At 34.5% G+C, this 17107-nt stretch overlaps 1 protein-coding gene across 5 annotated transcripts in view; it reads right to left on the reverse strand.

Moving 5' to 3' along the window:
- Positions 1–79: 79 nt before the first annotated feature.
- The window catches only part of LOC100892278, a 36596-nt gene continuing 19568 nt past the window's right edge, over positions 80–17107 (reverse strand). For 2 of the 5 annotated variants that reach the window (XM_030974977.1, XM_030974976.1), the window contains one exon: positions 80–4437. In XM_030974977.1, coding sequence (XP_030830837.1) covers positions 3983–4437 — 455 coding nt within the window. In that variant the 3' untranslated portion in view covers positions 80–3982. Of the gene's footprint in view, positions 4438–7620; positions 7681–11722; positions 11773–16252; positions 16298–17107 lie in introns of all 5 variants that reach the window. The other 3 variants (XR_004062145.1, XM_030974978.1, XM_030974979.1) reach the window with 3 other exon arrangements.

Raw genomic sequence — 17107 nt, forward strand, 5'->3', positions numbered from 1 at the left:
ATTTAAACATAAAAACAAAACAAAAAACACACTAAGCTAAACAGTATACTCAAATGAAACAAGACAATACACAGTACAGTATTATTCTACTTCTACCTTTAATGGTACAAAGATGATAGAAAATGATTGCAATAAATACTGCCCGTATATAGTGTGTGATTTTATACATTTCTTACCCCATAATATAGTTAAATACACTTTTAAAAACACATTAAAACAAATAAGTTGTTGAAAGTCTTACAAGGCAACAGACACTGGAAGAGACATATATGTAGAACCCATTTTTTCCTAATGTAATTGCTGTTACTTTGAAAAGCAAAAGCCCCAAAACATCTCTTGATAATATTCATAGCAAAAAACAATACCTTGGTCAAATTTTTCATTGCACACTTGATATATGTAAATATCTACCTCACTTTAGGTCTGAAAATTAAAAGGCATCCCAAATCATAATTCATTAAAATAGTAAATTAAGATATATTTTACGTTTTCAAATACTTTTGTCTCTTTTCCATTTTAATCTTCGTTTTTGTTGTCACATTATTGTTTTGGTCATATAATAGTGTACATACTTTAATACTATTTAAATTGTAACATTTTCCTTAATATTTGCACACTGTGCACTTAAGTTTGAGTGATTTTGAACAAAACACTGTAAAACAAAACAACCTAATAAACTGATAAACAAAGCAAATATCCATGTTATATATGACAATAATACAACTTTTATTTCAAGTAACTCTTTCAGATAGATAAATGATATTTCAATGTATTTGCACATACTTCTACCCACATTACCATTTTCAGTTTCAAATAAATATCTTACCATTGATGCCAAAGAGTTCAGACTTCAGGGAATTTTTTTTTGTTCCAAGCTATATGTTAAAATCATTAGTCCCTTCCTGTTAAATTTTTTAATAAATAATAGAAATATTGCTGTAAAGCCTCAAATATTTCATGGCGCCTAAACAAAATCGAAGATCTTCTAAATCAATCTCATCACTACATCTAAGTTAAAGTTCACACCAAAACCTAACTTCTACAAATTAAAAAATGTGTACATATATCATTTTGAAAGACTTACTACATTTCTAGTCACATGTATAAACAAGTACATTGTACAAATTAATGTAAATTCATTTCCTACTTAGAACACGATTGTGGTATCTGCCATTTCTTGGACGTACATATATATCCTTCAAGGGATGAAGGTGTCACTTTCTTTGACCTTTACATCGTCTGTTGGGGCCACAAGGACGTACACTCTGTGTTTAATAGATTATGTACTAAGGCCTTATGGCCCCAAACAGATGAAAAGTCCTTGTGAGTATGCGACACCTTTATCCCTGTAAAGAATTGTAAAGAGGGAATGATTAAGCATGCATACAACAATCTTGTATTATTTACTTAATTAGCACACCACCACCTCCTCTTAAATCTCTGTACCATATAAGCGTATAGATGTCTAACTCTGTACGCAGTATCTACCAAGACACAATTTCATACTACCGTAATTAATCATGCATAATTTTACCCATCAAATAATGACTTAACAACTTATTGCTTATAGGTACAAATATGAAGAGATTAGAAAAGGGGTGTGGTCATTAAAACAACACGAACATACAAATGTATATGAATATACAATGTTATGTACCACCTGCACATGCAAGTGCAAAAATTGTCATGGATGTTCCGTCTTGAAAATGACCATCTTGAAATCATTACATATACATGTATATATCTCAATTCAATTATAGAAGAGTACTTTAAATGATTGGCAGTATTACAGAACTTGCTATATGAATAGTACTAATTAAAGATTTTTGTACAATACTTTAGTTTCGCATTGAGAGGATATCAAAATACCATTAAAAGCGTACTAAGGATTGATTATAGTACTTTAGTTTCATATCAAGAGGTTATGAATATATTCATGTTAAAAAACTGACATCATGCAAATATTTAACCAAGTTGAATTTCGTTCTTACGGTTGTCACTTGGATGACATTTTTAAAAGAAACTCTAGGTATTTCCAATTTTCTTAAATGACTAAAAACCTGAAGATTATACCTACCGCCACCACATGCATAAAATCTGAATAAAATTAAACATAATCATGATATTTGTTGCAGTTGTGAGATAATGGACCAGGTGACACCCTCAAACGGATTCAGGTAATAATTAAAAGTGAAATTTTGCTCCACGGTTCCAACCACCAAGGCCCGAATTCACAAAGGAGGGTTTAATTTAAAACCCTGGTCTACACCATGGTTCAAACCTCCACCATATTAAAGCATACAAAAGCGACTTATTGGCCATGGGACACGAGAACTTAAGATAAACCTCCTTTGTGAATTTGGGCCATAGACTCCAATAACATTTCACAAAAGTGTCACGGTTATATCCGTGTATGTACAAGATCCCCCTTTTGTGGGTTTCACTTGCCTTTCTGTGAAAAGGAGAGAGAGAAAACAAGTGTTTATAAATACACCTATGTACACTCTTAAAAGTACAATCCTAAGTATAGGCAGCTCCAAGCATATCTTTCAAATGAAATCAGGAAAAATTACTTGCATTTCTCATACTTTTAATAATCAAATAAACTGCCCTTTAAAGCTTTCATTTTTTAAAGTCCATAGTGGACATTTTGGCAGTTCTGGACTGAATTTATACTTCCTTAAACATTCAATTTACAAAAATAGAAAATAAGTCTTCTTACGCACAACAACTTCTCTACAAACAAATCTTGGACGGATCTTGGACGGATAGTAGGATAAGAAGAAAGAGGGTGGCAAGTGGGGAAGAATCAGCCTGACTTCTTTGTAACACAACAATTTCATCTCATAACAAAAATAAATCACTTCAAGACATCTTATCATGCAGTTTGAATGAATTCGGATTATTGAAACAAGTGGCTATACAAATCGCAACGAATTTGAGAATGCGTAATTTAATAAAGAAAACAAAAGGCGTGATTTTAAAATCTTTTATTTTTTTTATTTTTTCATCTGCATTTTTTTTCTCTCTGTCTTGTCATATATATAATCTTTTGAGAATCAGAAGGGCTTTAGCTCTGTATAAGTAATACAGTCAATTTCTTTCCGGCTCTCTGCAGAAGATATTGTCTGTTGAGAGACAGAAGGGTGTTAACCTAAAGTATGTGAACCTATCTTAGAACTTATATGAGCTAATGCCCCTCTGGCCCTGAGCAGGTAATATGTTGATTGAAAATAACTGTTACTTTTCAGGCATTTCTTCCCACAAACCATACAGCTTTCTGCACACCTTGGCTCGGCTGTCAATCATCATCATCGTAAGCTCACAGTCAAACAGTCATAAAGGCAACTCACAATATGTGGACAACCTGAGAATCCTTTGGCACAGTGTACGTAGCCTGGCATCAAAGGGAGACATGTCAGAAAGCACAGGTACCGAGCACAAGCTCATTGTCATTATGGGGCATGACCCCCAGACTAGCCTACCTTGAATCTTCAGTGTCACGAGGAGATGTCACATGTACATTCTCATCAAGTTGTCCACATTTGCATAGATGCAGTAATACAAGGACGGAATGGAATGGAATGGAATGGAAAACAAGGTCCAGCTTTGGCAAAAAAGTGTCTATTTGATAGCACTCTGCAGGTTAATCTCGCTTGCTCTGTCTAATTGGCGCTGCAATTCAGCAAACATTAGTGTCATTTGACATCTGACAATCTACATTGACCCAAAAAACTGGCTAACAAGACATGAAAAGGCATATCTTGGGGACAATGCCATTGCATGATTTCCTGGAATTTGATAGCCTGAGTTTTGAAAAGGCCAAATCTGACTGAACAAATGAAAGAAATCATGAGGTCCCCTTCCGTGTACTTCCATCTAGACAGTTTTTAAGTTCCAAAATACTTTTCTAATAATACTGGACCCATTATTTAATACAGAGGTTAAATAAAGGTTATAGGATATAGGGTCACAGATTAACCTATGACCTATAGTTATCTTCAGGGAGGGGGGAAAGTGACTTTTCATTGTCTAGGTCATCGTCCTTATCAATAGCATCGACCAGAGACTGTTGACTGAGCTTACGATGATGCTTCTTCTTCTTCTTATCCTTCTTCCTATCCTGATCTTCCGAGTCGCTACCGTCAAGGGACATCGTCCGCGGCGTGCTGACTGTCGTGAGCGGGGGCAGCTCTATCGCATGCCTTGACACACGTGGCTGGATCAGATCGTTGGAGTTGTTTGACGAGAAGTTGTCTGCCGTTTGACTGGCGGGTTTGACTTCGATGGTGGACCTGGAACCGTTGGAGCTGGACTGGACTTCTGGTTGGACCTGGACCGGGGCTGTGGTTGGGTTTTCTCGTCCGTCTTTGAGCTTTTTCTGTCGTCGGAATCTCTTGGTGGCTGTGGTTGTTGTGGTGGTGTCAGCTGAGGGGTCTTCAAAGGAAAAGAGAAAGAAAATGAAAATGGTTGAATGAATTTGTATAGCAAATTGCATAAACATTCTTATATATTAACTTGAATCTGATTGTACTAAAACAAAATTGATAATTGTTAATTAGTTGTCTTCATCTAAAAAACTGAGTTTAAAAAAAAACTCAGAGTGAATTTTGAAATATAAAACCATGAAAACATCATATATCAAGTAATGATGAAATAAATAAATATATATACATGTGAGTGGTTAAACACGACAACCATGGTGATATGTCAGGATACTCATGCAAATAGAGATGTTAAATGTTAGGAGATAGTGTTAAGAAATATATGCATATGAATCCCATTAAGCAACTGATATTATAATGTCTATAGCTACCTTACAAATTACAGTTTTATGGACTTGGAGAATGCATCCAAACTTTATAAGATTACATTTTACTTTCAAAATGGAAAGCATTTACAATTGTGAGAAACAGACAATGTCAAGGACTTAGATCAAACATGTTATTAGTCCTATGATCATCTGGTCTTAAAGTTCACAAGTCATAAGATCCATTGTTCATCACATTTGTTAGTTATAACCGGTTCTATCATAATGCTCTTTGGTCATAATTGGTTCATGACGAAAGAAGAAACATAATGTCAAATAAGCACCACAATATTTTGCAGATGATTTAAAATCATTAACTGCAGTTTTTAAACTTTTTCAAATATCGTTTTAATGTATTACTTTTAGTAAATTTAGAAAAATGAAGTGAACATTTAAAAAAAATCCACAAATCATACTTTTTTTTCTTCTTCAATACTTTCATGAGTACTACAGAGATGGTACAAGTAAAGCAGATGTTTACAATGTCTATAGTGAAATTTTAGAGACTTTTTAGTTAGTTTTCCAATAACCAGCAATAGCTTGCACATTAATTGATATGTGATTTGGGTAACAGGGTGTAGAAGTAGATTAAAAAGAAAAAGTGAAGTATAATACCGGTAAAAGAAAAATGAAAAGAAAATTGAAGGATTAAGAAAAAGAAGGAAAAAGAAGGAAAAAGGAAAGAGTATAAAACAGCAAGAGATAACAAAGAAGAACATGAGTGCAGAAGAACAAAAAGAAAGGGTAAAAGTGAGGGAAAAAAGAGGAATATAATCCCTTCTATGTTTGCACGTTTGCTCTTTAATACGCATCTAAAGTTTGCCTCACTTTGCGTATTTAAGTACATTTACATGAATCTAAAATGTACATAATGATCTGAAATGACAGCTTTAAGATCACCTTTGGCATGATGAGCAACTGACACAATGATGCAGTTTACAACAAATTCCCACTTTCTACATGAGATGGATTCTAGCTCTCGATTTTAATCTGCAATCAGCCCTCTCCAGCATAAAAATAACACCATTGAATAGCGAAGAACATTTTCTAATAATTTCTAACCTCTTAAATTTGTGATTATCTTCACATATGATTTACTTGAAGAAGGAATAACCAGGCACAAGGAGGTGCCTAAATTTCTCTTTATTGTCATATGTTAGCGGTAGCCATTTTTATTTCAATGCACCACTTGTAAATATAAACACAATTTAATATGACTTGAGTTGAGTTGTACATGTACCATTGGTAAATAGCATGAGAGCATACTACAGTATATATATCCACATGTACGGTTTATGTACTTGTGAATGCATTATACAGTTTTGCCCATTTTGGTTTAAAGCCCTTCTGCACTAGTTTGGACAGGAGGGACCTCCCTGCAAGGTCACTGACAGGTGGTTATCTCATCAAATCAGCTCTCAATTAACATAAGAAAAAGAGGGTCATGGGGGACCAACAGTCACTGATTAGACACTGTTTGCTATACAGAGGGCGCAATTGTTCAGATGAAAGAAAATGGTGCTAAGGTCATGACTTCAATGCTAGATGTATTAAATGATCTGAAAATTTTAGTGAAAACCAGACCAGATAAAAATTGGGAAAAACTGATCTGATCGATTCCTTATAATTCTCCCAACTATATTATTACAATTTAATTGCATTTTAGGTGAATGTAAATTGTCACAAAGCAATGAATGGACTCTTTATACCATTCCAAACATTTAAGTGTTGAAATATATTTAAAAGCCTGTCTTATGTCTTATTTTCATGGAAAACGGTTGGGAAAATTCAAAAATGGTTGAGAGAATTTACTGTTACTGAGGGTGTCGCACAGTGACACCTTCAAAGAAAACTATAAGTATCTTTGTGGTTTGAGAAATTTTTCAGGATTTTTTGCATGTTAGAGGGTAAGTATAGCTAGTACAATGGGTATATAATAAGTTACATTTGATACCAAAATTACGCAGTTTTTTCATCAACCTTCAACGATGTTACAAGGTCATTTTAATGGATCAAGTTTCAGCCTTTGAGATTGCATAATTTATCTTGAGATAGGTGAAAATTAAAAAAATATAGCAATTGATTTTCCATATTAAAAAATGTAAGAAATGTTTAGTTGCAATACACCTCTGTACTGTTTGATGAATGCTACTATAATCTAAATGCAGTTTATGTGTTCTATTAGATTGCATTACCAGACCAAACCACCCACATACATACATGTAGATGAAAATATTACAATTGAGATGAATATAAGGACTGGTCAGATATCAACAGTAACAATAACGATAATGATAAAATCGATCTATGCATAGACGTAGATAAGTTATTAGATACCGCTGTAGCTCATCAAGTTTATGCTAATAGCCTTCTGTACCGATTTTCATTGATCCAATACCTATTTTACATACAAGTATATGTACTTGTAGCTTGAATTTATGGAAGGCACCCTTTTCCAAAGTGCGCTGTTCCAAAGGTTCATATTTTTGAAAGTTAAAGATGGTTCATTATTTTGAAAGTTTGTAATTCTGAAAAACTATCCATGGTTCAAACTCATCTTTTAATTACAACCCTATTTCCTTTTCAAAATTATAATCTCCTTTCCTTTTCTGAATTATGAACCTTCAGAAAAAAAGACATTCAACAGATTTTATCATCATTATCGTTATCGGTGACCAGCCCTTAACTAGTACTTGGGGGTACACTGTATATGGAGCTTGTGTTATATCCTGGGCTTGTGATATATGGGCTTGCTATATATCCTGACATATAACATATAAACTTTTTGACTTGTGAGAGGATTGACTGACCTGGTCACAAAATTCACATTTAAGTTGTCAAAGCTACGTTAACACCTGTAACATCATCACCTGGCAAATAATATAAAACAAAATAATCGTAACACATGAAACTGCTTTGAAATATCATGTTATATCTTCAACTGGCAAAGAATACAAAACAATATGCAAATGATAAACAGCAGTGGGCGCACAATTAGTAAGAATTACCCACACAAGGTACTGAGTGTGGGTAATTTACTAATGCCCGAACAAAATCATGTCTTTTATTTGTTTTATAAGATGATGTTTTATTTGTTTTATAACATCATAAGGATTTTACTAATGACCGGTCATAAGTATTTACTAATGACCGGTGTTAGGCAAAATAAATGCCTGGTTAGGTGTACGCTCTCGACCAATCATTTGATTAGGATCCGCTTATCATCTTACATACTGTAATAGAATAAACATGAAACTGCTATAAGATATCATGTTATATCTTCACCTGGCAAAGAATACAAAACAAAATAGTCAAACGCATGAAACTACTTTAAGATATCATGCATCAGGAATGGGAAACATCTCGAAACTTTTCAACAAATGTCATGAATTTTGTGGAAATGTCATGACATTGAACTACATGTAACCATATCAAACTTCACCAAATTCAGGGAATAATTTTCCTGGTATCGCATCGCAATTTGCTATGCATTTTTGCATGACTGCTATACAAAATATCTTTTGCGTAGCAGTTTTCTTCCATAGAAATGTACAGAATTTCATTTGAAATATTTATCCATCGGCTGAAATTGCTAATCAAAAAATTTGAGGAAAATTATTCCCTGAAATTATTTGAAAAGAACAATTTACCAACAAGAGAGTAAACCTCTCACAATTAATACAATGTATGAAGTTGAATTGCATGCTCTGAAATTTCACTGAATTAACAAAATTCAAAAGTTGTGGAATCAGTTTCCCTTTTTCATAGAAATTATAAAATAAACATCCCTCATCATTTATGCTTAAAAAACCCAAGTCATGCAAATAAATCGTAATTAAAAAACAAAACACATTTAATGAAGCAAAACACTGATGAATGGTAATTGCAGTACTTGGCATATAAGCAACACAAATCAATGATTTCACATGGATTACGGACACGCTATGGACCAAGCTTAAGCCTATCAGCAACAGAAAAGAACTTTTTCATATTTGAATTTATCTTCTTCAGACATTAACATGTATATGACCATATATCAAATCATATATACATGTACTTACCTGTTGTCATTCCATGTTTAATAAGTTTGCTATTAACAATCTCTTAGTAACAATATTACATGAATGAGTAAATATACTCTTTACTTTCTATCTATAGAGCACGCATATCGCTGAACATTCATCAAATTAAGGACCTTTGATTTTGAAAGAATAGAAGAAGGAAAAAAAAAAATTGTTTTATGTCCTTAGATCTGGAATATATCCAATTTTGTATTCAATAAAGATAAGGAGCATTCATGTATAAAAAGCAAGGGGCAAAACAAAGATGTGTTAGAGAGGAACACCAAGAAAAAAACTTATATTAATTAAGAAATATTTCATGCACTTGAATGTATTAATTTGACAAATGAGACTGCTTATAAACTCAACAATAATTCCTGATGTACCAGCCAAATTTATTGCGTGGACCGTAAATGCAAGAAAAGAAATATGTGAAAGAAATAAGGTCTTAAAGATGAACAATAGCATTAATTATTACATGCGATAATCAGGCAGGGGGGGGGGGGGGGGGGGACTTCACCAAAACCTTAAATGGCTTTATAAGAACTTCATCAGAAAATCAAGCATAATTGAGATCTAACTTTTGCTTCGGGTAACATGTACAGAAGTACTTTCTACCAATATTATCACTCAATTATATCTATGAGAGTTGATTTCTTCAAGGTCATGTAATGTTATAGCAAAAGTGTGATTATGAAGTACCAACAAATATGTATTGTGATGTTGTTAAATGATCAAAATGATGAAAAAGAGATTTGGAATTGCTGAGAATGACATATAGTGAAAAGCACTGCACGCACATGTGCCATCAAAGTTTAATCCATTGTTCAACCCTCTATAGTTATACAGGTATTTGGAATGTAAAGAGCATGTTGCATGAAATCTGGTAGGATGCGAAATTAATGTGGTTGGATCAGCAAGTGTGTGCTTGTAAAATGGTGACTGGCCAGAATGCTCCACAGGGAGTGGAATATGTGCATACATTGTGTGCGTGTAAGCCTGAATCTGATGACCGAGGTAATAATATATCTGTAAAGCACTTAGACACATCGTTGTATCGATGTATTGGGCGCTATAAAAAGCGGAATATTAATATTTATGTATTTCATCTGCTCAAGCCACAAATACATGCTTATGTTTTAACAATCTCCATGGAAACAATGACCAAGCAAAATAAAAAGGGCAATATTAAAGCCAGGTTTCGTTCAAACATACATGTATCATGAATCCAAGAATAAGACAATATAGACAGTTAATTATTGATATTTCCTGAAAAAAGCCCAATTTATTCAAAGAACATGAAAATGAAAAGGAATTACATGCATGTACTAAATTGAAGTTGTGTTGATGAATAAAGGCCAACTTAAAAGCAGGAATACATGCAGCATGCATCATAAAAGATTAGAAGAGGCATAAGTAGACATTAAACACCATAATTAATAGCGAAGCAAAAAATTTGGTTCTCCATCCGATAGCATTAATTTCATTTCGAGTTGTCCCCTCAAAAATTTAACCCTGTATATTCCCAGATACAATATTACCCTTCTAATTAACCTGGTGACAACTGAATTCCTCTCATTCCCATAGCCTTAAATACAGGGGCCACTCGGTTCCTGTACTTAATGGATTAAAAAATGTGTAATGGAATGTGAAATTGAAGCAAATCAATGTGGGGACCCAAGTGGGCACATATAAAATCAAAGGGTGAAATGGAAAATAGCATCTGACTACTATGTTGTGAACTTGCAAAGGATGAGGTAAATGAAAGTTAAAAAGGGTAGGAGCAGGTAAATGGAAGTTAAAAAGGGTAGGAGCAGGCAAATGGAAGTTAAAAAGGGTAGGAGCAAGCAAATACAAAGACCCCTAGCTCTTAAAGCGTAATATCCAAAACATAGAGCGCATTATGTTTAATTCCGAGTATGCTTATTGCTTCTTGCTCGGGGTTTCTTGATGTGAGTAAGAGGCTGCACAACACTTGCTCTGGCGCCAATTGCTCTCTGTCAATACCCTCCACAAACCAAATTCGTAACTTTGACTGGGCCTGCATGGACCCAAAACTATACCTAACCCTAACATAAAACCCACCAGGTACTGCATGTATGTCAAGCTTGGAGCAATCATTGTGAGAGCAAATATCGTGTCTCCTGGTAAGAATCTTCTTCATGCTTGTTCACGTAAGCTGCTGTAAACTGCTATCAAAAGTTTACCATGGAAGGGGGGGGGGGTGTTAAGCATAGTGTACATGCATGTACATCACTGTTTTTGTATCTTATATTATTAAACACATATGTACGTTTTAAAGTGAGTCCACATAGGACCTTTGTTGTGGCAGTTATTACCTTTTGTCATCCCCACCTGTACCATTCATTGAGTACATAAAACAATTAAAAAAAAAACTTTTAACTACAGCACACGTGAACACGCATTTCCTGGGAAAAGAAAATAACCCAGCAAGATGGATACAGTGAACCTAGCTCAAACAGGGCTTAGCACCGCTTCCCACTTTTTAAAAAAGTTAGTAAAGCAACAATTTCTTCAAGTGTGTATTCTTTTTCTCAGAAACACAAAAAGCAGGGAAACTATCAACATAAATAAAACAGAAACCAAGGAGAGCATGCATGCAAAGGTCCTGGCAACAGGCAAGAAGGGTGGAACAGAGAAAAGGTTAGTACAGCAATGTTTTCTCAAAGTGTGTATTCTTTTTCTCAGAAATACAGAAAGCAGGGAAACTATCAAAATTAATAAAACAGAAACCAAGGATAGCATGCAAGCAAAGGTCCTGGAAACAGGCAAGAAGGGTGGAACAGAGATAATTTCTGAAGCAAAAAACAAGTTTGACGAAACGCTATACCTTGGAAGTGAGAACGGCGTTGAAGTGATGCCTATTTTATGCCTTCACCTCTGCGGATTGTTATACATGGAGTAGTGAAGTGAAGTGAAAAGAAAGAGAATAATTAGTACAGCCATGGAGGGAATGATCGATGTAGGAAACTGTGAAAAAAGTATTGCTAATTGGGCGTAGAGAAAAAAAAAAGTGAGAATTTTAGAACGCGAATGATGTCATAGTGGAGGGAATTTCCCTCATTGTCTAGTAGAGCGGGAAATTTCATAAAACAATGTTACGTACTGAACATGTCTACCTAAAGTTGTATATTGGTGTATCAATTGAATAGCCATACTAGCTGGTGAGACTGTGGAATAGATAACACTTACTATGTTAACATCTTACCCTGAAAGCAACTCAACTGAAGATGTAATGATACGGTTGACAGAATGACTTTATATGAGCTTATATGAAGCAAAATGACAGATTTAAAGGGAAATCAAACTTTAATATCAAACTCTCCATAATAAATAAGTGCCCCAAGGGTGAAGCAATTAAGAAAAGGACTGAAACTTGCAATATTTTTGTACAATAAAATTGGGAGAGTTAACCATCCCTACATTTACAATCCACTGACAAAATTGCCAATTTGAGATTTGCATAGCTGTAGTGATCTCACATATCAAACATCCATAACTTTCTTATCATTGGTCCAATTTATTTCAAACTTTCGCCATTCTTTTTCTCTGATTTTTCTCATTCAAAAGAACTTATTACAAGAGTTTGGATTGCCATTCTATGCCATGTCAATAATCCTTTGTACTTAGTAACATATTGGACACAAAATGAAAAAATACCTTGGACTTTGTCCACATATCAACAAAAATAAAAAAAAATTAAAATGAGAACTTTGCTATCACATCTTCAAAATCTGCTGTATGCTTGACTGCATGTATGTGAAGATTCTGCACGCTGCACACGGAAGAAAAATGCAACACTCTTATTCAAACTTTCCCTTATTGAAGATATTTTGAACATTGTTTTGTAATCAAACAGTTAATAAGAAATGCAGGTTGCCAGGTTTCTAATAATGGCTATGTCAGCTGCTTATATGTGAGTGTGAATGTGAATGTGAATGTGAGTGGATTTTCAAAGAAACAGGTGAAAGGAATCATGAAAACAAAAACAATTGCAATGATATAGTGGAAAAATGAATTGTTGCCAAGTACTTCATATTTTGCACAGAATCACTAAACATTTGCAAAGTGACATTCATACATTTTTCAACTCCATTGATGTTGTATCCACAAATTATATGGTAATTTATGTCATGGAGCTGCAATGCCGGCAAGAAAAATTACCAATGACATTTAATTAAAGGCTATTAAAGAAGTATTGTACCAGCAATATTAAGATGAACCATAAAATTACACTTTAGGATGGAGGATATACATGTAGCTGACTTTGGAAATACATTTATGGTTTTAGTTGAGCAAAGTAACAATAATCAAGCTTGAATCATTAAAAGTGATCATTCGTTAGTGTAACAATTTGATTGTATTTCAAAGAACTAATCCATTGACAATACCCCCAGAACACACACACAAACATCCCTGTACCGGTACATTTGAATGTAAATCATGCTCTTTGTGTTGGAAGGTTTGCATATGTACATGCACATATTGGTAGGTATTTCTAAAGGGTTTCAAAAAAGGTTGAGGAGAATGCACATGGCAGAATAAATACCTGTGCAGATGTGTATAAAAGAACAAACATGGTGGTTAGATATAGTTTTCAAACTTAGGAAATAGAAACTCTGTACTCCCAACACACCATAACCACTCAAGGTTCCCCTACATCAAAGAGTCCATTGCAATAAAAAGGGACATGTGACTACATGTACAATCAGGCACTTATAAATACATCCCAGTATGTATCTATGATTCGTTTGCTCTTTTTTTCACCCTTCCACGCACTAACCCAGCACTAAAATTTGAATTTGTTAACAAGAATACTTCAATATTTCACAGGGAGATGCAATTACAAGGTACATACATGTAACAGAAATGTTTGTAAAAGGCTCAAGCACATTCATGTATAGTTAGTTACATGATGATATACATATATTTTTTTTAAAGTTACAAATATTTGCACACCCCATTGAGAATCCCCATGCATGTACAAGGGCTCTTTTGATTGTTTCCTTTTATGTAAAGGAGGACATTTTGATGTGTTTAGGAGGGCACACTGCCCAGTCCCAGTTGTAATCCATCAATGTTATAGTGAATGCGTGCATGAATGTGAATGAATAGCAGCCAGAAGCCTGATCTTATTTCTATCACTCTCAACTTTTAATTCAATCATATAGAAATTGCTGAGGTTCAGACATTCCGAAATGAAAATTTTACAGTTTTCAGAGGTTTTTAATGCTTTATTAAAATGGGTTGAAATGTAATATGTGAAGATCATCCGACAATGCCAATACCATGTACTTATTAGGTTTGTTGTTCAAATGAACCTACGGTAGCTATAAATGACTTCATAACAAATAATCAATTAACTAGGCGTTGTGGCGTGCGCCTGTAATCCAGCTAACAGTGGAAGTTACAAACTGATTCAGCCGAGGACGTAGGTTCGAAACTGAGTCACGTCTTTCGGATGGTGACGTTAAAAGTTGGTCTCCAGACGTAAATAATCATATCTGATTGATACACGTCTGTAAAAACCCAAATACACACACACACAATCAAATATGTTTCAACAAATTTGATTGTTATTTATAATGTAATTTGGTATGAGTCCTTAAACAGTGTTACCCCATTTTAAGGTGCTGAATTTGAACTCAAATAAGCTAGAAAATGACCATGTCTGTTCAAAACGTTTGTCCCCAGGTACAATTTAACTCTAGCTGTCCAGTAGGCACATTGTGCAAATCTGTATTTCAAGCCAATCAACGGATGAAAATTTGGGAGAACTTTTTCTTGCATTATAGAAAATAAATAATATTTGCAACTCCCCTTTAATGATAATGAAAATAAATGTTTAATCTAGTTTAATGATTTGATTCTGATCTGACATACACACATTGATAAAGGCACTATGAACAGTAAAACCCAAAACATGGCAGCCCAGGAGTAAATAATGTGTTGTCCACACATGAGCCCCCAACATGAAGAAAGGCTCAACTTCTGTGTTGTACTCACTGCATAGTGCAAAGTAGAAGCAGAATGAATTTAAATAAGGAATACATTGTACCTTATAGAGTCAAAGCTCGGTCAAATCTTCAGCATGAATGAATTCATGGTCTGACTTTTGGGGCTCTGAAAAATGGTGTATTTGGATGAGTCATAGCATATTGAAAGAGATAGTTGTGACATTGTATGCGCATCCACGCGTAAGCAAACAGAGTTTAAATCATGTTGATCCAAATAGTCCACCTTCCCCGACACACATTCATACAATCTTTATCAGAGGAAATTATATCACGCACAAAAAAATGTATTGGTTTTTGATTGGTTGAGAGTTTGTCACATGACCAGAAATATTTCAACTGTTATAAGGTTGCTCTGAAAAAGTACTATATGAGAGTACTATTTGGGAGTACTATTTGGAGAAACAAATGTGATTTTTTTTTTTGAAATGATTTTTGTTTTCTTTTTTCATATCTTTATTTGATAAAAAATGACATTTTTTTTTAATTCTAAATTTTTCCCTCCCCAAAAATGGTAATTTTTAATTTTTTTTTTAAAATAATTTTTTGATGCAGGATATGAAACAAATATACCATGCCTTCATTATGAGGTACTGGTTAAAACTATGGGCCTCGGTGACTCCAAAAGTACCATTTGCTTCGGGGCTGTGCCCCTCGCAAATAGAACTATTGGATTCACCTCTTGCGCATAGTTTTAACCAGAACCTCTGAAGACAGTGTATATTTGTATACTATTTGGAATTCCATGAACTGACTGACCAATCAGAAGCAACTTCTGGTGACATGACTATTTCTCTCAAGCAGCTATGAGATGAGTGAAGTCTTGTTCACAAAAGGCAAAACAAAAACAGTTGGTTTTTTAAAGAGTGTACTGCATTTATATATCTCAAAGAACACAGATAAATGAGTAGGCACAGGATTTCTGTTGAGCACAACTGCATTTTTCATCGATCCCCACTTGCCGCTCACTAAAAACACACAAAAAAAAACCCCATGAAAATGCAGTCACTGTGGCTTTTCCCTGACATACAATGTATGTGAATGAGTCCTATAATTATGGAAATCTTTAACAAAACCTGGGCCCTCATTGCATAAAACTTAGCATTGATGGTCACTCTGCCATTATAATGGTAACTTCCACGGAAACTGTGATTAGATTAGTGAGTGATGTCAGCATATAATATTCAATATTGATGGCAAAGTTACCATCAGTGGTACAGCATATATGCAACGGGCCCTGAACAACTGCAAACATTGAACACATGCCATTGGATAAAGTGTCAGCTGTATATGTGATGCATTCTTTAAAGCGAAGTTCAAAACCAAGCAATTTTTTTTAAGGTTACCTTTCTCCTCTGCTGGTTTTGCATCTACATCTACGTGTACTTCTACTGCATGTACAAAGATATATTCAAGTTTTAGAAATTCATTTTTGAAAATATTTTTTTCAGGTATCTAAAGAGCTAACATTTATCAAACGTCAATGAAGAAGATAAAAACGAGATTGGAGACTGAAAACCTAGAATCATGAAGAATCGTTTGAACAGGTCCGTAAAAAAAAGGAAAACAGATAGGAGATGGGAAATGTATGAGGGTTAGCATGTAAAAGGACCAAGACAGTGAGCCTATACAGTAAAAAGAGAAGGAAAGAAGAACTTAGAGAATTTACAAAGATAACACTAGGAAATACAGAAGGGGGGGTAATGACAAGGAAGAAGAAGAAAACAAAGAAGAGGAAGGGGAAGAGGAAGAGGAAGAGGAAGAGGAAGAGGAAGAGGAAGAGGAAGAGGAAGAGGAAGAGGAAGAGGAAGAGGAAGAGGAAGAGGAAGAGGAAGAGGAAGAGGAAGAGGAAGAGGAAGAGGAAGAGGAAGAGGAAGAGGAAGAGGAAGAGGAAGAGGAAGAGGAAGAGGAAGAGGAAGAGGAAGAGGAAGAAGAAGAAGAAGAAGAAGAAGAAGAAAGAAGAAGAAGAAGAAGAAGAAGAAGAAGAAGAAGAAGAAGAAGAAGAAGAAAAGAGACAGAAAGTTGGGGGGGGAGAAGAAAATAATGTACTTGTACCACCACAAGAGAGAAGGAACATATAGAGCAAACGAGAATGTTATGCAGTAAACATACAGAAATGTACATATAGGTACATAAAATCAGGAAATACAATTAATTGATGCCTGTATTAAATGACTGGTGATACCAGCTACAGTTAAATC

Source organism: Strongylocentrotus purpuratus, unplaced genomic scaffold, assembly GCF_000002235.5.
Source record: "Strongylocentrotus purpuratus isolate Spur 01 unplaced genomic scaffold, Spur_5.0 spur5_scaffold_7, whole genome shotgun sequence".
In the NCBI taxonomy this organism is placed as follows: Eukaryota; Metazoa; Echinodermata; class Echinoidea; order Camarodonta; family Strongylocentrotidae; genus Strongylocentrotus; species Strongylocentrotus purpuratus.